We start from the raw sequence: 19,971 nt of genomic DNA on the forward strand, positions 1-19,971 counted from the left end.
TCACAAAAGCATTCCCCCCCCCCCCCCCCGCTTGCCTTTCAAGTCATGAACAATCTCATTCGCAATTATCGAGTTTTCCGCAATGTTTCTGCCTTTTACAAAAGCAGCCTGCTGAGGAGAAATCAAATTATCTAAAACCGCTCCCAACCGATTCGCCAAGATTTTAGAGACAATCTTATAAGTCAAATTGCATAGACTGATGGGTCTATAATCGTCGAACTTCTCTGCTTGAGGCTTCTTAGGGATGAGCACAATGAGGGTCCTATTCACCTCTTTACAGAACTTTCCATTGAGGAAGAATTCCTGAACAAACTGAATCACTTGCGTCCCCACCACCTCCCAATACTGTTTAAAGAATTTTACAGGAAAATCGTCCGGACCGGGAGACTTTAAAGGAGGCATAGACCACACCACCCTCTTGATCTCTTCCTCCGAAGGACAAGCACTTAACCGATCATTTTCCGCCTCCAAAATGCTATTTGCTATGTAGTCCGACAAATCCTCGTCCACAACAGGGTTAGTAGAATTGAAAAGCCTTTGAAAGTTAGACCGAAAGTACTCGGCTATACCAGGTCTCTCTTCAACAATAGATCCATCATCTTCTCTTATCGCCCAAATATGATTCCATTTTCGCCTAACCACAATAGACGCATGGAAAAACTGAGAGTTCTTATCACCTTCCTTCAACCAAGACTCTCTAGATTTCTGTTTCCAAATGGACTCCAACCGGTTCTCCACTTCGTCCAGCTCAAGCATAATGGTCCCTTCAATCTCAACATTTTCCTTCGATGGAGGGCGATTTTGCACCTCACAAAGAAGCTTTTCAAGCTCCTTGATCTTAGTTTGGCAATGCCCAAAGACAAGCCGATTCCATTCGCTTAGAGCCTTAGCAGTTGCTTTAAGTTTGTAGCAAAGAATGAAGCTGTGAAAACCTTCAACCCCACTTTTCCACGTGCTTTCGATAATTCTGCGACAATCGTTATCCCTACTCCAAGCATCTAGATAACGGAAAGGGGCAATAAAATTTTCCCTTTCCATTCTAGTATCCAAAATAATAGGAGCATGATCAGAATGGCGGATCACCAAGTTTCTTACCCCAGCCTTCTTGAATTGAGTTATTCAATTGTTAGGTTATAATTAGCCTATGTTTCGGGTCTTTAAAGTTAGCATTATCTCGTCTATTGGTGTCTTTTGGAGCAGTTTTATGCTTGATTTTCATTATTTCAGGTTCCCGGGGTGTTAAAGTTCAAATTCAGTCAAATGGCCAAAAACTGGGACAAACTTGGAAAAAATTGGAAAATTCGGCTCCAGACGCGTCAGTAGTCGCGACCTCCAGAGAGCCAGGTCGCGACCCTTTTTCCTGGTCGCGACTTCGAGAATTGACAGAAACTCGGTTTTTTGAGTTTTGCCTGTAGTCGCGACCAGCTTAAATGTTAGTCGCGACTTGGTACGGAAATTGCAGATTTGACCTAATTTTTGTTTTTTCTCAAATTGGAGGCACACTTCTCATCCCTATATAAGGAATACGACACTGAAGGTCAAAGGAAGCAGAAATAGACCTAAATAGTGGATGCAAGTGGAGAGGAAGCTATCTTGAAGACCCGGAGCGATATCACCTTCTAGTTTCTTTCTTTTACTCTTAAATTCTTCTTTATGTTTGTTTTTGTTTCTGAATTAATCATGGATGTTTTTAGAGTTATTATGAACTAAATTTCCCAATAAGAGAGGATGATGAATGTTGTTTAAGTTTATGCCTAGTTAATAAATAATTGCCATTCCTTCATCTTATGTGTGAATACTATCTATATTTGTGTTTAATTCCATGTGCAAGCTTGATCACCTTTTACATGTTTAATGATCTCAATTCGAAATCTGAAAAGTGAGAATTGAGAATGCTAAAATTTGGATAGTCTAGGTTTTGATGTGAAACGAAAGTATTTACATAGCCTCAGTGACGAATAGATTATTGCTTAATGCTGATTTTGTGTTGATTTAATTAAGAAGTTAATTAGAGAACATATTATTTAGAACCTAAAAGATCTGAAAAGAGTTAGGTTAATTCATAATCTGTCATTCACATTGAGATAAGGATAGCAATTAGGTATTAACATTGGTAGCTTATCAACAGGATTCCCCTCCCTAATCTCTCATCTTGATTAATCTTCGTTTATTTTCTCTTTAATTTTCTGAGTATTTACTTTCAAATTGCGAACTTATTATTTTACCAAATAGAATCATAAGTATAGTTTAGTAGTACTTAATCCAATTCCCTGTGGTTCGACCTCACTTGCGTGAGATACTACTTGATTGCGTACACTTGCGTAATAAACATAAAAGTTCGTAACACCAATCGGGAGACAATTACTCGGTCCAGCCTCTCTCTGATTAATCTTTCAGCTTCTTGACCATTGGTCCAAGTAAAAAGGGCCCCAACTCCAACCAGATCAATTGCCCCATGATTTAAGATGAAATTTCTCAAGTCTTCCCCTTCCCCTCGAGTCACCTCTTTCCCTCCACTCTTCTCATTAGCACTCAGAACAGAATTGAGATCACCCATGACCATCTAAGGAATCGAGAAACCATCCATAAAACCTCCAAGATTGTTCCAGAAAATTACTCTTTCCGCTCTCCTCGGAGGGGCGTAAGTTAAGCAACCCACCCAATCCGAGGAGAATCTATCTCCCCCAAACTTAACCACTATCTTGTTAGTATCCATATTCATTACATGAACATCCCACCCTTGTCTCCAGAACAGAGCCAGCCTTCCCGAAGAACCAACTGCCGAGACAGCCACTCCATTGTTAAAACCCAACCTAAGCCAGATAGCCTCCATGTCCAACGCACTTTTCTTAGTTTCCATCAGAAAAATGACGTCGGGATTGGCACTCCGAATCAATCTTCGGAGAGCATCGACTGCCGCAGGTTTGCCAAGCCCACGGCAGTTCCAGGCAAAGACTAACATGAGGCATGGGGGGGGCATGTGAAGGCCCGCCTCCTCGGCCATACCAAAATTCGCCTTTTCCTTCTCTGCATACTGTGATACATTTTCAATAGAAATCCTCCCCACAGACGAAGAGCCTCCAGATTGTCTTTCTAATTCTTGACTCACTCCTATATCTTTTGATTCTCCACAATCCGAATGGGTAAAGTCAGTCCCATTGTGATCTGGGGTGATATTCGAATTGGATACCTTTCCTGGGCACACTTTCTTTTTCAAATTATGGACCTGCTGCTCCTTCAGATTGATGTTCGAACCCCGACCCACTTCCATTGAATTGAATCTCCTCTTTTTCCTATTACCCAAAGTAAAGTCCTCTGACCCAAGCCCATGAGAGAGAATAAATTGTTTTTGAGGGGTCTAGTGGGCCTTGAGTGTTTATGGACTGATTTTGAATTAGAGCCCAATGTTGCTTTGAATACCATAGCTAATTTCTCCACGTGCGATGAATCCACCTCACCAGCATCAAGGCTAATATCCACGTTTTTTGAAAGTGTGGTGGGACCACAGACCGCCCCAGAGCTGTCGTGCGCCAACACCTCCCCACCAACCTCAACGTCCTTACCATGCACGTTGGGAATGTTATGACAGATTTGCCCCTGTCCCTCCGCCACCGTATTTTCTGATTTCGGGCATTCTTCCTCCGCCGTACTTCCTCCTAGAACTGTCTCACCTTCTTCATTAAGCACAAGCAGAGGGTCCTCTTCTGCCTCCCTTCTAGCTGGCTCAGCTAAAGCTTCCATATGTAACTCTGTACCAATTAAAGCCGGCTCAAAATTATCCACACCAGGGATCAAATTTTGCCTTGCTTCGGCTTGATTCTGGGCATCAACGATCTCTCTGTTCAGCCGGTCTTGTTCATACAGTTCATAGTTCGAGAAGCAGCCTTTTTGTCGAGATCCCAGGCGAATCCACGGTCCATACATTGGAGCCGTTCTATTACAGTCGTCAGCGATCATTCTCCGTTTACGCTTGCATCGAAACTCTTCATGACCCACCACACCTCATTTGTAGCAAATACAGGGCATGTTCTCGTATTTAAAGTAGCACCAAAGACTCACCCCTTCTTCCATAGGCAAAAACACCCCCACCATTATCGGTTTATTCAGCTGAATGTTCACTTGAAAACGAATATATTCATTGGTAGGAAACCCGTTTCTCCACATTCTGTCAATCGAAATCACTGAACCTACCTTCTGAGCAAGCGCATTAGCATATTTTCGGGTCCAATACCTAGGGGGCACCTCATACACCCTTACCCATATCAGAGAAGAGTTCAAGTCCGCAGAACTCCATTTTCCGTCTTCAGGCATCGGTTTCACCACGAGAAACCCATCACAGATGTTCCAGGGCCCATTCCTAGCAATCTGCATCGCCTCCTGCTTCTTTGTCAGTCTCAGTATAAACGTATTCCTCTCCACTTCTTGGAGTTTCCAGCCCTTGGCCAGCCTCCACTTTCTGCCCAGAATCGATCGTAGAAGACCATTGAAGACCGATTTAGTGGGATACATTTTCGCCACCACCAATTTCTCGATTGCCTCCACTCCTAACTCTGGGTTGTCTTCGAGAGAAATCTTGAAATCCTCCAGCCCACAGAGTTCCATCTGTGACTCGACTGAGTTATCCTCCATAGCAGAAACCTTTTCCAACAGAAACAAAAACCGGTGCAGCCCAATGAACGGAAACAGGATGAAAAAAGGAAACAGCCTATAAGGAGATAGCGCTACAGCTCAAAGAAAACCAGGCACCCAAGCAGCCAACTCTGAAAAACTTTTCGGTGTATACAGAAAACGATACAGGAGGGATATTAGGAAAAACCCTAGATCACACAACGGATCAGAAAGAATTTCGCATAAAACGACAGTCGTTTCACTGAAATTCATATACGACACCTATCTTTTTCAAAATCGGTCATGCACAATACACATGTCCAGAGAGCATTTTCCCCACATGTACGGAGAGCATTTTTTTTTTCCATTAATTAATTTGTGGGGGGTTTTTGCTTGGACAGTGGTGATTCGTCAGGGGTTGGGCTTCACGGTGGAAATCTGAGGTGCTTCTCCTCTTAGTGGTAGGATTGATTTACGTAATTGTGGCAACACCCTAATTTTTTATGTGTTGGTGTTTAGTGATCCTATTAATATTCTTTGGTGTTTTTATTTTCCTTCTTTATTTTTTAGTGCTTGTTTATTTTATTGTATTATGCTTTTAATAATAGTGGTTTGTCACTTCAGTGATCATCTGGGGATCTTCTTGTTCAGTGGATTGGTCTTTCAATAGGTTTGTTACTTGGTTGGTTTTGTTATTCTCTTTTATTCTAACTTGAATAATTGGGGTGTGCCTACCTAATTTCTAATTTTTATTGAAATAGTTTTAGTTGATTGTTATTGATATGATATGTCACATGCTCATTTCAAATAGAAATTTAGTATTCTTCACATTCTTTTAGGTGACGTTTCGTTGGTAGGAATAAAAACTTAAAAGAATTTTATAAAAAAATTATTAAATTTTTTCTCATATTGCATTAAATGAAAATTGTTTTTTTTTTTCTATTTCATTCCATTTTCATTTTCAATCAAAAATGCTACCTTCATGTTTCACGAGTCATTTAGTTGAAGATGTTATTAGGGATATTTTTCTTATTTATTGTAATGGACACCTATTAGAAATTATCATTTAATTAATTCCTTCTCTAATATTAAAAAATTATTTAATTATTCATTAATTTTCATTTAGTAATATTTTTAATGAAAATCATGTGATTTAGTAATTTAAATCTGCACATGATAAAAAAAATCCGAAAATACAAGAAAAATTTGAAAAAATATGCATAAAATAGCTTAATTTTTTTTCCCTAATCTAATACATTTTAAAAAGTAAAAAATATGACCACTTTACAATAAACCCAAAAATACCCATCTCATTTTCAAACCTCAACTCTCTCTCTTTTTCTATCTCTCTCGGTTGTTTTCTCACCATCTCACCCTCACCAACCTTTTTTTTATTTTTTCGTCGGATGTGATTTGGACAAAATCTGGGTTTGGGATTTGATTTCGTCGGGCCCGATGCAACCCGATGCCGGTCCGATGGTAACACAAAAAAAATTGAGGAAGACAAGGGCCCGATAGTGGGCCCGATGGGGCCCGATGCATGTGTAAAAAAATAGAATTTGATATGGCCCGATGGGTCCGAATCGGACCCGATGGTGGACTCGATGGAGCCCGATTACATGTGTAAAAAAATAGAATTTGATATGGCCTGATGGGTCCGATGGGCATGATGGGCCTGATAGTGGGCCCGTCGGTGGGCCTGATGGTCGATAGTGTAGTGAAATAAAGAGAGAAGAAAAGAGAGGGGGTAATGTAAATGAGGGGTATTTTAGGAACATTATAAAATGTGTCAAATCCCACAAATATTAAATATTACGAGTTTAGCGGAAAAATTTTAAAAATATGTAAGCATAAAAAATCAAATTTCCCAAATACAATCTAGAAGGTCAAAAGAGTACCCACAACGAAGTCAAAAACGAAAAGCTTCAACTGAAATGAAAGGAAAGAAAAAATAACCGTAATTAAATATGTTTGAAAGAAAAAAAGTGTTCCAAAGCTTTCGCTGCAAGAAAAAACTATTCATATGCTAAGTTAAAGAATGCAAGATTTTCTCCATTCATGTTATTATTAAAAGAGACTTTTTTGCTTTTTTCTTTTCTAAGAACGGTCCAAGGAATTAATGCTATTTATTTTGATTTCCAGACTTCTTAACCTCTCCACTTCTTCTCTCCCAACTATTCCTCCTCACTTTCACAATCCTTGACCACAAACTAAACAATTCCAATCCTCTATTCTGTTAAAGAAAAGAAAAATAAGGCTCGTAACTAGTTATCACTACGACACTTGTCATGAAATCGCAAATAGATTCAGCACAACAAAGCATTCACTATTGTATTGTTATTCAATAAAAGAACGTCTTTAGGTACAAATTTTGAAACAAAACCTTCAAAGCAAATAAAATCTACAGACAACATATTACAATTCAACAAAGCAACTACGAACATTGATGAACGCCATACCGCAAAGGGCCTAGATTTCTATCTTGGAAGTCTTTGAACATTGTCCCACTCAACGCTTTTGCCAGCTTACTTTGAAACTCTCACGTTTGGAACTGGTTTTTGTCTCGACTTACATTTATTCACCAGCCAGATTTTCGGTACATGACTAAGTTGCTTCACGCTGTGTCAATCTTCACAAGGATGAATTCACCATCACGAATTTTCGAGGCTACAGCTCGGACTCCTTAACCTTAGAGTTGAACACAAAGCTAGGAAATGCTAGAGATATGTCCCTGAAGAAACAGATAACAAAGTCAAGTCCAAAAGAAAGTGTCACATTTTGCTCAATTTGGGATGATTAAATGTAGTAAATTGAGACATACATTAAGTATGGGAGAGTCATGTTTTTGAGTAAAGAAGGATTCTTCTCTACATACTCCTTCCATTCTTCCTCATCAATCCTACCATCTCCTTTCGAATCTGCTTCTGCGAATGTCTGTTTGATAAGGCATGAAGGATGAGCACCAAAACCAGAAAAACTGAGAAGAGTTTAGAAGAATCATTTTCTAATGATACCTTGTCTACAATCATTTTAACAACATCTTCTGATAGGTTCAGATCAGATTCCTTCAAAAGAGCCTGCACCATCTCCTTCAACTGTTTTCCAATAACCAAAGGATTTTAATAGCTAATTGACTAGTTGAAGAAACGTTACTGTTGAATGAGAATACAGTAACACATTGGTCAAGTAAATCTAGTTAGAAGGTATTGTTATAGTGATTTTTCAGGACCATTAAAAGAAAAAAGGCATTATATCATTCCAAAAGAGTTAGCAGCAATGTAAGACTTACCTCTTCGCGTTCGATGTAACCAGTGTGCCTGAGATCGTATAATTTAAATGCATCTGCAACATACATATTTGGACTCCTTTTAGTGGTTAGTTGCATTAAAAAGCACATTGCAGTAAACTTGAATTTGGATTCAGTATTCATTATTTGAACATATTTCTTACACTTAGTCTTGACAGCTTCTGAAGTTTTTGGGTGAAAAATACTTAAGGTTTGAACAAATTCTCCAAACTCTATACACCCATTGCGGTTGACATCAAATAGATTAAATATCTGCCAAAGAAAAAATAAATATCAAATGTCTACCAAGTGTGACAGAACACAAAAGTTAGGTGTAGCAGGCTATGGAAGTGGTTTTGAAGTTTAATCACATTAAGAGAGAATACAATTGACACTCACTTCAAACTATGGACAATAATGAACACTGTAGAGAGCAATACATTCACTCAAAATTTCAGTTGATAGAAATCTATAACCCTTTTATGGAAAATGCATAATAACAGAACTTAAATAATCAATTTTGCAAATATTGGAGTGGCATACCCTGTCTAAGAAAAGGTTCCTCTTATCATTACTCTGGAAAAGAGCAAGCTGAAGTTCTTCCTAATAATCATATAAAAGCATAGATTAGTTCAATGATGCAATGAAAGATAATCCATAATCATTATAAACCCAAATACCACTTACTCAATTGGATTAATAATTGTTATAACAGTGAAGAGAAAAGCATACCTTGTGTATAAGTCCATCTTTGACAACGGAGCTACTAACTTTCATAAACAGTTCATATAAGGCCTGGATCTCGCTTACAGTAACTGCCAAACAAGAAAAACAGTCAGATTCAAAAATTTCAGTCTTACAACATTGTACAATACCAAGATCAAGATCATTATATCTTTATGCATTACACAAAATGGCTAAAAGTCAAACCATGTCTAGGAGGAACCATATACATAATGGTTGTGTTGTGATCTTATATTTCATTTAGAACTAGATTTAATTATGACAAAAACTAAGGAAATTAAACAGCAGTTATATAAATGATTAGAGGTAGGAGAGCATTCCCAGATGTTGGTTTTGGTTTGTCTGGACTGAAACTCACATGGTGTCTTAGAAGCAAGAAGAGTATAATCCTCCGACCCAGATGGCTGTTTGGATTTGTCTCTCGAATTGGCTCGGTCTCTTTTGGAGATTTTGCTACCCATATCCAAAAGATGAAATTCTAGAAAACCATGAATAAGTTTTTCTTAAAATGGTCAACTTTTGAGCCAGTGAATTTTTCTACGAGTTGTATATACTATATTTAGCCTTATAAGACAAAAGGAGTCTCAACTCTCAGTCACCTCTATTTGAACTTATCACATGCCGTAATCTCAAATCTGACGCGTGTGCATCTACTGACCATGGCTGACGCAGATTCCTGACCATTTAATCTGGGACTTTTGGGGGCCTCACCAAACGACTTGTCGTTTCAAAACCTCAAAAGAGAAGTTGTTTCTAAGCTTTTTTTCAATATTTCTTGAAAATGATTTTCTCTTTCACTTAAATATAACTTGATGTATTTTGCAAATTAGTACACTGTCAGCTACATTTAGCAAATTAGCACTTTTAATAAGCTTTTATTCGTTGCAATAACCACGAGCTTATAAACATTGATTGATTCTCAATCTGTGACATTACAAAAGGCAAAAATAACGCATAACAAATTCCCTGAGAAGAATTGGAATTTGAATTTGAATAAAATGAGTACAAATAATTTATGCAGATTCTTCATTGTTTGATTTGAGATAGCTTGATTGGCTCTTGAATTTGACTATGACAAAACAGTTGCCTATCTTCATTTTCAGCTGACCAATTTCTTCATTAGAGCATAATATAGCATTAGCAAGTACATTTTATAGCAAGGTGAGAATGTGATCATCGATTGATGATTCTGGCAAAATTTTCTGGCTAGAAAAGTGGCACTACGCTGCAACCATGCTGCCCCGACAACAAACACAGGCTACCACAATCCCGAGCACGGCTCCGGCAAGGACCTGAGATAGAGTATGGCCAAGAAGCTCTTTTAGCTTTCTTTGGCTGATGGGATGCCCTTGAAACAAATCCTCCACAATCATGTTAAGTACCTGAATACATTCATAGATAGATTGTGAGTGTAAGAATGAAAGAGAGAGAGAAATAACACACCCCAACTAACATATGCAAAGAGTTTGCAAATTGACAATAATATAACTTTAGTCACTTTATCCAAAGTTCAGTTCATGAACAGTAGAAGAAGAATTTCAAGAATGTAAAGATTCATACTCATTCAATGTAAGTTACATGTCTTGGAAATACGTGAATATATGTCATGTGCAAACACTGCCATCTTCAGGAACTATAATTATAGTTGAAAAAATAAGCCAAAATAAAGATTAGGGAATTTTGCATACAAAAAGGAATGACTCCAAACTCTGAAAACTTGAAAATTCTAACCAGTACTTTGAACTCCTATTCCTAGCAATAGCATCATACGAGATCTTATGGAACTTTAATCTACCAAATATGAATTGATTAAATTTCAGACACTTAGAAGAATTAATTCCAATCCAACTAATTATCACATAAAAAGCTCAATTTGGTATTCCAATATAACAAATTTTTAAGTACTACTTTCATTATATGAAAAGGACTCTCACGAATCTCACCTACCCCTAACGTTAACTAAGCCTAACATTAATACCTACTTGATATCTTCATAAATGAAACTCTTGGTTTGGAAAATTTCCCACATTTCATATGTTTTCTTGTCAGAAAAAGTGGGGACAACACTACATGTTTCAATATCAAAAACATAAAATGCTGCTATACAATGTAACAGTACAAAAACAAACGCAGTATATAACAACACAAAAATTCCTACCTCGGCTTGCATACCAGCATGTCGACGAACTCCAATGGCGTCGTACATTACAATCAGACTAAACCCTAAACAAACCGGAAATAACGAATCTGCTACGCCATGGCAGAGAGCCACCGAGGTCGAGAGAGCCGTGCACAAGGCCGAATGAGACGAAGGCATCCCGCCCGAAGCGAAAAAAATCTTCAAATCCCATTTCTTTTCCACAAAAAAGTTCAGCAAAACCTTAGTCGATTGAGCAAAGAACCAAGCAAACAATCCCGAAACGAAAGTTGGGTTAGCAGCCAATTGGGCCACAACGGGACTAATCTTAACCTTGGCATTCGTAGTAACACTCAACAGAGCTATCCCAAGCCCATTGCTCTGCAAGTACTTGACGCCGTTATCGTCTACAACCTTAAACGAATCACGGAAAGCTTGTGTAGACGAAACCCATCTTTGAGTTCGAGCGAAAAGTGAGGTTTTTATGCTTTGAAGTATTGGGACGAAGATGGTACTCAGTGGCTTCAAGAGATAGTCGTATGTGAAGTAATTTGAAGGAGTTGAGGATGGTCTGTAAGAGACAGAGATAAACGAGGTTGAGGTTCTGACCTTGTGAGTGAATCTGAAGAAAGAACAATGTCTTGTGCTGAGGGGTTTGGTCTTAGGAGTGGAAGAGTTGAAACTGAAAGAATCGAACGTGGGTTTTAGTATTACAGAGTCCATAAAGATGATGATGATACTGTTATTACTACTCTAATACTCTTTTCTCTTGCAGTGGCACAGAGGACGGTTCAGCATTTCAGAAGAAGAAAAACAGAGAGAGAAAGAGAGGGCTCGAGAAAAGGCTCGAAATAAAGAGGGACTGTTTTGCAAACGACTATTTGAAATGACAAATCACTATGTTTAATCATAATTACCGAAATGCCATTGAGGAAAGGACCAATCCAGTTAAGGCAATGAAATCGAATATGCTAGAGCATTTATCCTTTTGTTTTATGTTGATGGTAAGCTTTATTTTCAATTGTTCTTGGTATATAGAAGCATATACTATTGGAAAATTCGTTGGAAGTAGTGTAGTAGTACCATGAAAAGGGACTATGGGTGCATTCTTTTGATAGTTATAAGTCTAATAACTGTTGATACATAGTTTTATTAAAATGTGGTAAAAGGGTGTACATAAATCAATCCAATCTAATGAGAATCGACTGATATAATTATAATTGACTGCCATATATTAAATATCTAATTATTATCGAATCGGATTGGATGTTATTTTTAAATAGTCAATTAGATCGGATTAGATAGTAGATAGTGGATATATTCAAAAATCCAATACATCCAACATTCAATCAAATTAATTAGTATTTTAATTTAATTTAAATGAGTAATTAGATTTTATATTATTATACGTAAATTCTATCTGCATTTATAAAAACTAACATTAAAATTTTACTCTTTTTTTCTTAGATTTGATAGATCCAGTCCAATCCAATACATACTGAATCTAAAATATTTGATGGATCTGAACTAATCTAAAATAATTAGGTCTGAAATATTAGATAAACCTAAATTAAACTAATAAATATATACGAAATATATCTAATGGATAGAACCGATCTAATCCAACATACAATGAATGTTGGATCGATTAGATGATCAAAATTAATTTGATTGAATTGGATGGTAAAATTTATCATCGAATATATAATTGAATCAGATCTAATAGGCATAAAAACATTAGATGTGGTCCAATAAATGCCCCTAGTAGTAACATCAATGATTTTAATTTTTACAAAAAACTAGTAAGATGCATAATATAATATGAATCGTCATATGAAAAAATTAAAATCAAAATTATTAGGGCTTGTTTAGTAGGTCGTATAAGGGTAGTATTGTATTAAATAATAAATAACACTATGTTTGAATAAAGCATTGTATTGTATTAATTCTTACGACGAAATTTTTTAATACAATGTAAGTTGTATTATTTAATACATAACAGATAGTCCCTATTTAGCTTGTATTATAATATTTACAAAGGATTTGGAGTCAACCACAATCTTCAATCTGGACTCGAAACCAAGACCCAGCCCAGGATCTAGACCCAGACCTGGACCCGGACCCGCACCTGAAACTGGGACCCAGACCCAAACTCGGACCTAGACCCGGACCCGGACCCAAACACAGACCCGGGACCTAAACTTGAACCCAAAACCTGGACCTCAAACCCGAACCTGTGTGACCCGGGACCGAGACCCAAACTGGGACTTGGAACCGAAATTGGATTCGGACCCGGACCTGACCCAAACTCGAAACCGGACCTGGACACCCATACCCGGGACCGAGACCTGGGACCCAGACTGGGACTAGGATCCAAAACCGAATTCAGACCCGAACCCAGGACCTGGGACCCAAACCAGACCTCTAGTCGGTGTTTAGGTCAAGTTTATTGAAAATATATTATAACTTTACACAAACTATTAATACAAGTCAATATCAACACATAGTATTGTATTAAATAATATTAACACAATATAATATAATATGGCGTACCAAACGAGCCCTTAAAGTGCCAAATATGTCAAGGATTTTTCCTTAGCAAAAATAGTTTATTTTCAGAAACACTACTATAGTACATATTTTCATTTTTTTTGCCCTATTTTATTTTAGGTTGAAGGTGCTCAAAATTTAGGGCATTTTACACACCTTATTTTTTATCTTATTATCAAAAATAATTCGATAACTATCAATAATATTTATATTTTTATTTGCTTGGATATGTTTCAATACCCTCATTTATATCCTTTCTCTTTTTCTTATTTCCCTTTCTTCCCTCAAACTTTAAAAATAATTTCTGATCACATCGTTACTCGGATGAGCCTAAAAAAATATCATTGTGATCTAGTTTTCAATGTGAACATTTCAAGGTGTATGAAGCATATATTTTTTTTCGTTATTTCCATAAACAAAATTATTTAGTTACTAATATAGTGATTAGTTACTGTTTTATACTTTTTTTTTAAATCTTAGTTAACATTCATTTTAAAATTTCATAACTAATTAGATTATATTATACTATACAATAATTAATTAGCTTTCAAAATAACAAAAAAGTATATAGAATTTGATAATAACCAACGCCATAAGAACTCTATGGCAACGATATATATTATAATCAACATCATATGGACCATATATGGCTACGGTTATCTCACACCCCTTTAGTGACCACTGGAACGGCGAAGATCGCAAATTTCTTCAAAATCGACATTGTAGGGCCTAAGCCGTCCTTTTGTGCATATTGAACAAGCTTTTTATGGTCATTGTATTTTTCCAAGAAAAACTCTACAGGTAATTAAAGCTATCTTTTCAACTATCTTGAGAGTCGATCACAGTTGGTTAATCATTAGTAATGATCACACGGTGATTGTGAGGTAACTTATAAGTGGCCATTTTCTCATTTCTTTTGTCACTTTTGCCATTTTTGTAGAGAAGCAAGTCCAGCGAAAAAGAAATTCTAAATTCCTCATTTCTCACTGCATGCCCTCTCTATCCCTTTTATATTTCCTTTTGAGTCATTGCCACCATTTTTTTTCGAAATCCAGGTCATGCTACATACTAGACCCTAGTATCCTTGACTCTCGGTGAGAAACTCGTCAAGATCATCATTCGTTTTGGAAATCGATAAGCATTGAAACTTTTCTTTTCTTGCAATTCTTTGTGTGTTTTTAATTTTTTGAGTTTTTATTATGGTTTTATTTGGGCTCTATATGATCTAGGTAAATATTATTTCTCAATTCTTTTTTTTTTTTGAGTGTAGCGTAATGGTATTTTACAATCATTTAATAACTTAATAGCTTCAAGCTCCTAGGTTCGAACCCATCACCTCTCCCTTTTTCCCATCCCTCCCTCACCACTAAGCTAGCCTTAGTGGCTTTATATTATTTCTCAATTCTTGTCACTCTGAATTTTAGCTTTCAAATTTTTACAAAATCTTACAATATTATTATTTTTTTTTTTTTATAAAAATACCTTTATTTGATTTTGAATGTGAATATCCAAACTTTTTAGAGCAAGAAATTAGATATTTACCAATTTTTCCTTTGAACCAAAATCAAGAATTTTTAAAACAAAACACGAGGAGAATGATGAGCGAATTAGGGAACATATCGATAATTTGAATTGGGAAAATGTGTCTACTCGCTATAGACGCTTCATAAATGGAATCATTGAGAGTAGACGTTATTTTATGAATTGCGACTTGGCATGAGCTGTATTATCTAATTAAATATCCCTTAGCCAAACTTTTATTTTTACCTCATAATTATTGTTGCTTTTGTTGAGTTTTATGCTCTAAATAAAACTTATTTCAATATAATCAGACTTATTAGTTAATAAAGATCAGAAATAACAATTTATGTTGCATGGTTCACATGATTTATTTCATGATTATATATACATAATGTATGAATTCTATTTAAGTCCAGAACATATAAATTTGTTAATGATTATAGTGTTGTCAACACAGTGGAATATAATCTTAATTATATGTTCGAAAGTTTATTCCATGATTTGTCAGTTCACTGGATTTAGACTGACATGATAATCAGCAATAGGTATTCTTACACCTTGGATAAGTGTTATGTCCTTTCTAGGGCATTGGCAAAGTTTACCAGCATCGGATGTATGGAGTATACATTGGAAGGGGCCGATATTGAACTTTGATTAGATATATTAAATTTACCGTAATATCTATTCAATTCAATATCACATGTTGATCCTAGATCAAATGATCTTAATCCTGATATGTTTAGGTTCGATCTCAAGAGTATTATACATGTTCTTTGATTTGTTAGTTAAGCCTACTTTTAGGTCAGGGTGATACGTACATTTTGGGAACATGATAGTGCAATTGAGTGGGAGCGCTAACATAAATATGGAATCTATAGCTTCTATCTGACAAATAGAAAGTAAGGGATGATTTCCTTCGAGCTTGACCAAACGAAAATAAATGATGGAGTACTCATTTCACTTAGCTGAAATATCATTTATATGGGGTTAAGTGTTTTAAGGATAAAATACATTGTAGGGTGTTACGGTAATCTAGTCCATTTACAGTGTAGATCATCTATATAGAGGATCATTGATCAAATTAGGATTATAACAATGAATAACTAATGACGTGTCTATATGGTGGAACATATAGAGCGTTCTATATACTGATAGTGCAATTCTAAGTTCTATGCGTGGATTCAACGAAGAATTAATAAGATAGTGAATTTAAGATATAAATTCTTGATCTGCTTATTGGAAGCTCGGATATATAGACCCATGGTCCCCATACTAGTTGAGACCATACTGCTTGTAAGACTCAGTTAATTGATTTTGATTAATCAATTATAATTCTAAAGTTAGACTATATCTACTTTATGAATTTTCACTATGTTATGGCTTGATTGTGAAGAAATAGTGTTTTGGGGTTTATTTGTTAATTAATAGACTTTATGGAGTCTAATTAATAAATATTATAAATGACAATTTTATTTGATAGTTATTTTAATTATTAAATAAATAGTTTGACATTTATAAGGTTGAATTGGAAAATATGGTATTATTGAAAATAAGAATAAGTGGTTGAAATAAAGTGGCAAAATTGTAACTAGAGATTGGCTCACTTAAGTGTACGGCCAAGAGTGATTTATTGCCGAATATTTTATTCTTTTTAATCCATTTAATTCAACCCTAACCCTATTGAAGAATAGTATAAAAGGAAGGTTATGGTCTCATTATCCATCTAATGCCTCCAAAGCTAAAAACCTAGATGAGACCTCTTCCTTCTTCTTTCTTCTTCAATTCGAAACACCAAGCTTTTCTTCACACTAAATATTTTCAGTCATTAGTGAATGAGTGAGTGCCCACACACATCAAGTGGTATCTCAATCATAGTGTGTAAGACTGTAAGAGATTCTAACAACAAGAAGGAGATTCAGCATCAAAGGAAGGAGAGAAAGAGATTCAGGTTCAGATCTTGGTGATGCTCTGCTACAGAAAGGAATCAAGGGCTAGAGATCTGAACGGAAGGAGTCATTATATTCCGCTACACCCAATGTAAGGTTTCCTTAAACTCTTATGTGTTTATTTCATTGTTTTAGAATTCATATTAGGGTGTTAATGAAACATACATGGTAGTAAATCTAGATCCTGGTAAAATATTTCCAACAACTTTTTCTCCAAGTGAGCTAAATTTTTCAGATCATGACCTCTCCTAAGAATCATAAGTCTAGGTTACCCCAAGATCTATCAGTGCAATTCGAGGCTGAATTTTTCAGTCTAAAGTAACTTTAGTTGCCCCATATGTTGGGCCTTTCTCAAGGACAAGGCTGGTCTCAAGATCAAACAAAAGGATGCAAAAATTGTGGAATCGGAGAATGTTTAAGAGGCTCTTGAAGACCACGAGAAGAATGCCCAAGACAGGATCAATGATATGACTTATTTTTCTTGCTTCAAGATTTGGCAAAACAAATAAGACTATGAATATGTCTTTTTTGGAACACTTTTTCGAGCAGAGTTTAGCTGATTTGAAAAAGATGGAGGAAGAGAAAATTGCAAAGGAAGCCTTAGAATTAGAACATGAACTTGACGATGAGGAAGAAAAAGGACAAATAAGAAGAAGAAGAAAGAGGTGATGAGAGCTCTTCTAAGACTTTGTTAAGGATACTTAATTTATTTTGTTCTTATCAACTTTGTTTGTTTTTCCCTTTTTAACTTGTTAAGTTAATGACTTAAAAGCTGAGACAATACTATTGATCATTGCTTTTGATCAAGTTTTAATTTATTATCTCGATATTAAGAAAAAATTTCTAGTTGGATGCCCAATTACGTTTTATATTTTTAATGTTTAAACGTGTATATATCTATTCTATATAAAGTGTGCCTATATAACATAATTTTTGGTTTATGAGAAATGCATGAGTGACTTTTTATTTATATTAAAAATAAAATGATTTATTATTAAAGTTAACGGAAGAAACAAAACAACATCGTTAAACCAAGAATTAGCGTTAGATAGACACTTTTAATATATAAAGATATAAAGATAAATATATATTTGTTGTTTAAATATATTTTTCATTTTATTTGTAAAAAATTTAAATGAGTTTGCTTATTTAAAATGATTCATGACTTATCATTTTAGAAAACACTTTGTCTATTTACAAATTTAAGGCATCACTTTTTAACCATCTTAATTTTATTACTTCCGTCAAGTAATAAGTAAAACTTATTATCAAAAAAAAAAAAAAGTAAAACTTATTTATTGCATATAACTAGTTTGATACTAAGTTATTTTAATACTTTTATTTTAAATATGAAGCAATTAGTTCATCTACTTATATTTAGCTTCTCGCACTACTTTCAAGATTAATTTTGAAAATGTAATTGCTATTATTTTTGCTTTGTAAACAGAATATCTATTAATTTTTGGGTTAATTTCACAAATGCACAAAAACAATAAAAAAATAATTTCATGGAATTTTAAACATTTTTACGATTTTTTTGATTTTATTTACATAAAATACAGTCTTTTTATGTTGAAATTTTGTTCATTTGTTGTTAATTTTTTGTTATATGTATGTTATTTTTTGTTGTTTTTTTGTTGTTATTTTGATGTTATTTTCATGTTACTTTTATGTTGTTTTCTTGTTGATTTTATGTTGTTTTCGTGTTATTTTTTGAAAAACCGTAAAAATATAAAAAAACATTCTTTGAACGTAAAAATGTAAATATTTTACAAAAAATGGTGCCTTATGTAATTATTCCTTAATTTTTACTGTTTTAGACTTGTTTAACCAAGGTTATTTTGTCTATTTTTGTTGTAATTTTTTTAGGATAAATTGCGGCATAAATACTACACTTAAATGCCTAATGTTATTTTTGAAAGCAAAAATACCTAATGTTACAATTCTCTTACACCGTTACTACCACTTTCGTTAACTTATCATAAATATAGACACGTGGAGGGTTCAAAGACATTACATTTATGGTAAATTGCGGCATAAATACCTAATGTTTCAGATTTTATACACTTAAATACCTAATGTTTATTTTTAGAGGTAAAAATACATAATATTACAATTCTCTTACACCGTTACTACCACTTCCGTTAACTCATAAATATGGACACGTGAAGGATTCAAAGGCATTATATTTATTTTTATTTTATTTTAAAACTTAATATTTTTAATATCATGAACTAAATACTACTTGTTTCTAAAAAAAAAAAAATAGTTCTCATAACAATTTTCACTTGATATTAACACTTCAATTCGATGATCATATTTCATATACTGCACTGGTTCACTCAGCTATGGTAATTTAGTAATGCATCTCTCTATTTTTTTAACAAGCAGTATTTAGTTTTTGATATTAAGAATATTAAATTTTAAAATAAAATAAATAAATGTAATGCATTTGTGCCTTCTACGTATCTATATTTACGGAAGTGGTAGTAACGGTGTAAGAGAATTATAAGATTAGGTATTTTTGCCTCCAAAAATAAACATTAGGTATTTAAGTGTATAAAATCTAAAACATTAAGTATTTATGCCGCAATTTACCCTTACATTAAGTATTTATTTTATTGTGGAGCAGAATTTTTTTCAAAAATACTGTATACCGTGTTAAGTTTTTACGGTTGTTTTTTGTTTTAATTGTTCTATTTTATTATTTTACAATTTTTTTATAAAAAGATAGTATTTTTATAAAAAAATTCCGAGTTACAGCAAAATTGTAAACTTACCCAAAAATCCAGTTTTTTGTAAACCCTAAAAAAAATGAGAAATGAGGAAATTACACTCTATACCCTTTTTATATTGTCCTCTTTTATTTTTACCCTCTTTTTTAAAGTCTATCATTTTTACCTCTTTTTTTAAATATTGTACCAATTTTGCCCATGTCACTTTAAGATACTCTCCATGTGACTCTCTAATATCAGGATATTTTGGGTACAATACATATAAAAAGAGGTATGTTTCAAATAAATATAAAATTAGAAGTAAATTTGATTAATTGATTAATAAAAGAGGCATTTTTCAACTTACCCCAAAAAAAATCTCAAATAGTTAGCCTTGGAAACAAATTTTGAGGCCTAGAAAGTAAGGGCCACTTAGCCCGGCCCGAAAAGAATATTCAAATTTTC

The 19,971-nt window shown here is 34.6% G+C and overlaps 2 protein-coding genes across 3 annotated transcripts; both read right to left on the reverse strand.

The window, feature by feature from the left end:
• Nucleotides 1–6,891: 6,891 nt before the first annotated feature.
• Nucleotides 6,892–9,291, reverse strand: LOC133032607 (calcineurin B-like protein 4). Of its 2 annotated transcripts, XM_061106626.1 has the most exons (8): nucleotides 8,997–9,291; nucleotides 8,627–8,709; nucleotides 8,438–8,497; nucleotides 8,059–8,167; nucleotides 7,898–7,950; nucleotides 7,623–7,703; nucleotides 7,430–7,542; nucleotides 6,892–7,339 (listed from the first exon to the last, which is right to left on the reverse strand). In XM_061106626.1, exons 1-8 carry the CDS (start codon nucleotides 9,097–9,099, stop codon nucleotides 7,276–7,278), a joined length of 666 nt encoding a protein of 221 aa, XP_060962609.1. In that variant the 5' UTR covers nucleotides 9,100–9,291; the 3' UTR covers nucleotides 6,892–7,275. The 2 variants fall into 2 exon arrangements, with proteins under 2 accessions (XP_060962609.1, XP_060962604.1); XM_061106621.1 differs by having other exon boundaries at nucleotides 7,898–8,167; nucleotides 8,997–9,219.
• A 232-nt stretch (nucleotides 9,292–9,523) lies between these two features.
• Nucleotides 9,524–11,628, reverse strand: LOC133032579 (uncharacterized). Its single transcript, XM_061106571.1, has 2 exons — nucleotides 10,797–11,628; nucleotides 9,524–10,020 (listed from the first exon to the last, which is right to left on the reverse strand). The coding sequence occupies exons 1-2, from the start codon at nucleotides 11,496–11,498 to the stop codon at nucleotides 9,859–9,861; spliced, it is 864 nt and encodes a 287-aa protein (XP_060962554.1). The 5' UTR covers nucleotides 11,499–11,628; the 3' UTR covers nucleotides 9,524–9,858.
• Nucleotides 11,629–19,971: the final 8,343 nt, after the last annotated feature.

Source organism: Cannabis sativa, chromosome 1, assembly GCF_029168945.1.
Source record: "Cannabis sativa cultivar Pink pepper isolate KNU-18-1 chromosome 1, ASM2916894v1, whole genome shotgun sequence".
NCBI classification, from domain to species: Eukaryota; Viridiplantae; Streptophyta; class Magnoliopsida; order Rosales; family Cannabaceae; genus Cannabis; species Cannabis sativa.

Bases quoted from the DNA above. Each gene is read 5' to 3' on its own strand.
- LOC133032607 (XM_061106621.1), bottom strand. From the start codon at position 9,099: ATGGGTAGCAAAATCTCCAAAAGAGACCGAGCCAATTCGAGAGACAAA. The intron at 8,710-8,996 runs GTGAGTTTCAGT...CTTGTTTGGCAG, and splicing joins TCTTGCTTCTAAGACACCAT to TTACTGTAAGCGAGATCCAG. The intron at 7,543-7,622 runs GTATCATTAGAA...CTTATCAAACAG, and splicing joins TTAAAATGATTGTAGACAAG to ACATTCGCAGAAGCAGATTC.
- LOC133032579 (XM_061106571.1), bottom strand. From the start codon at position 11,498: ATGGACTCTGTAATACTAAAACCCACGTTCGATTCTTTCAGTTTCAAC. The intron at 10,021-10,796 runs GTAGGAATTTTT...GAATGTATTCAG, and splicing joins ATGCTGGTATGCAAGCCGAG to GTACTTAACATGATTGTGGA.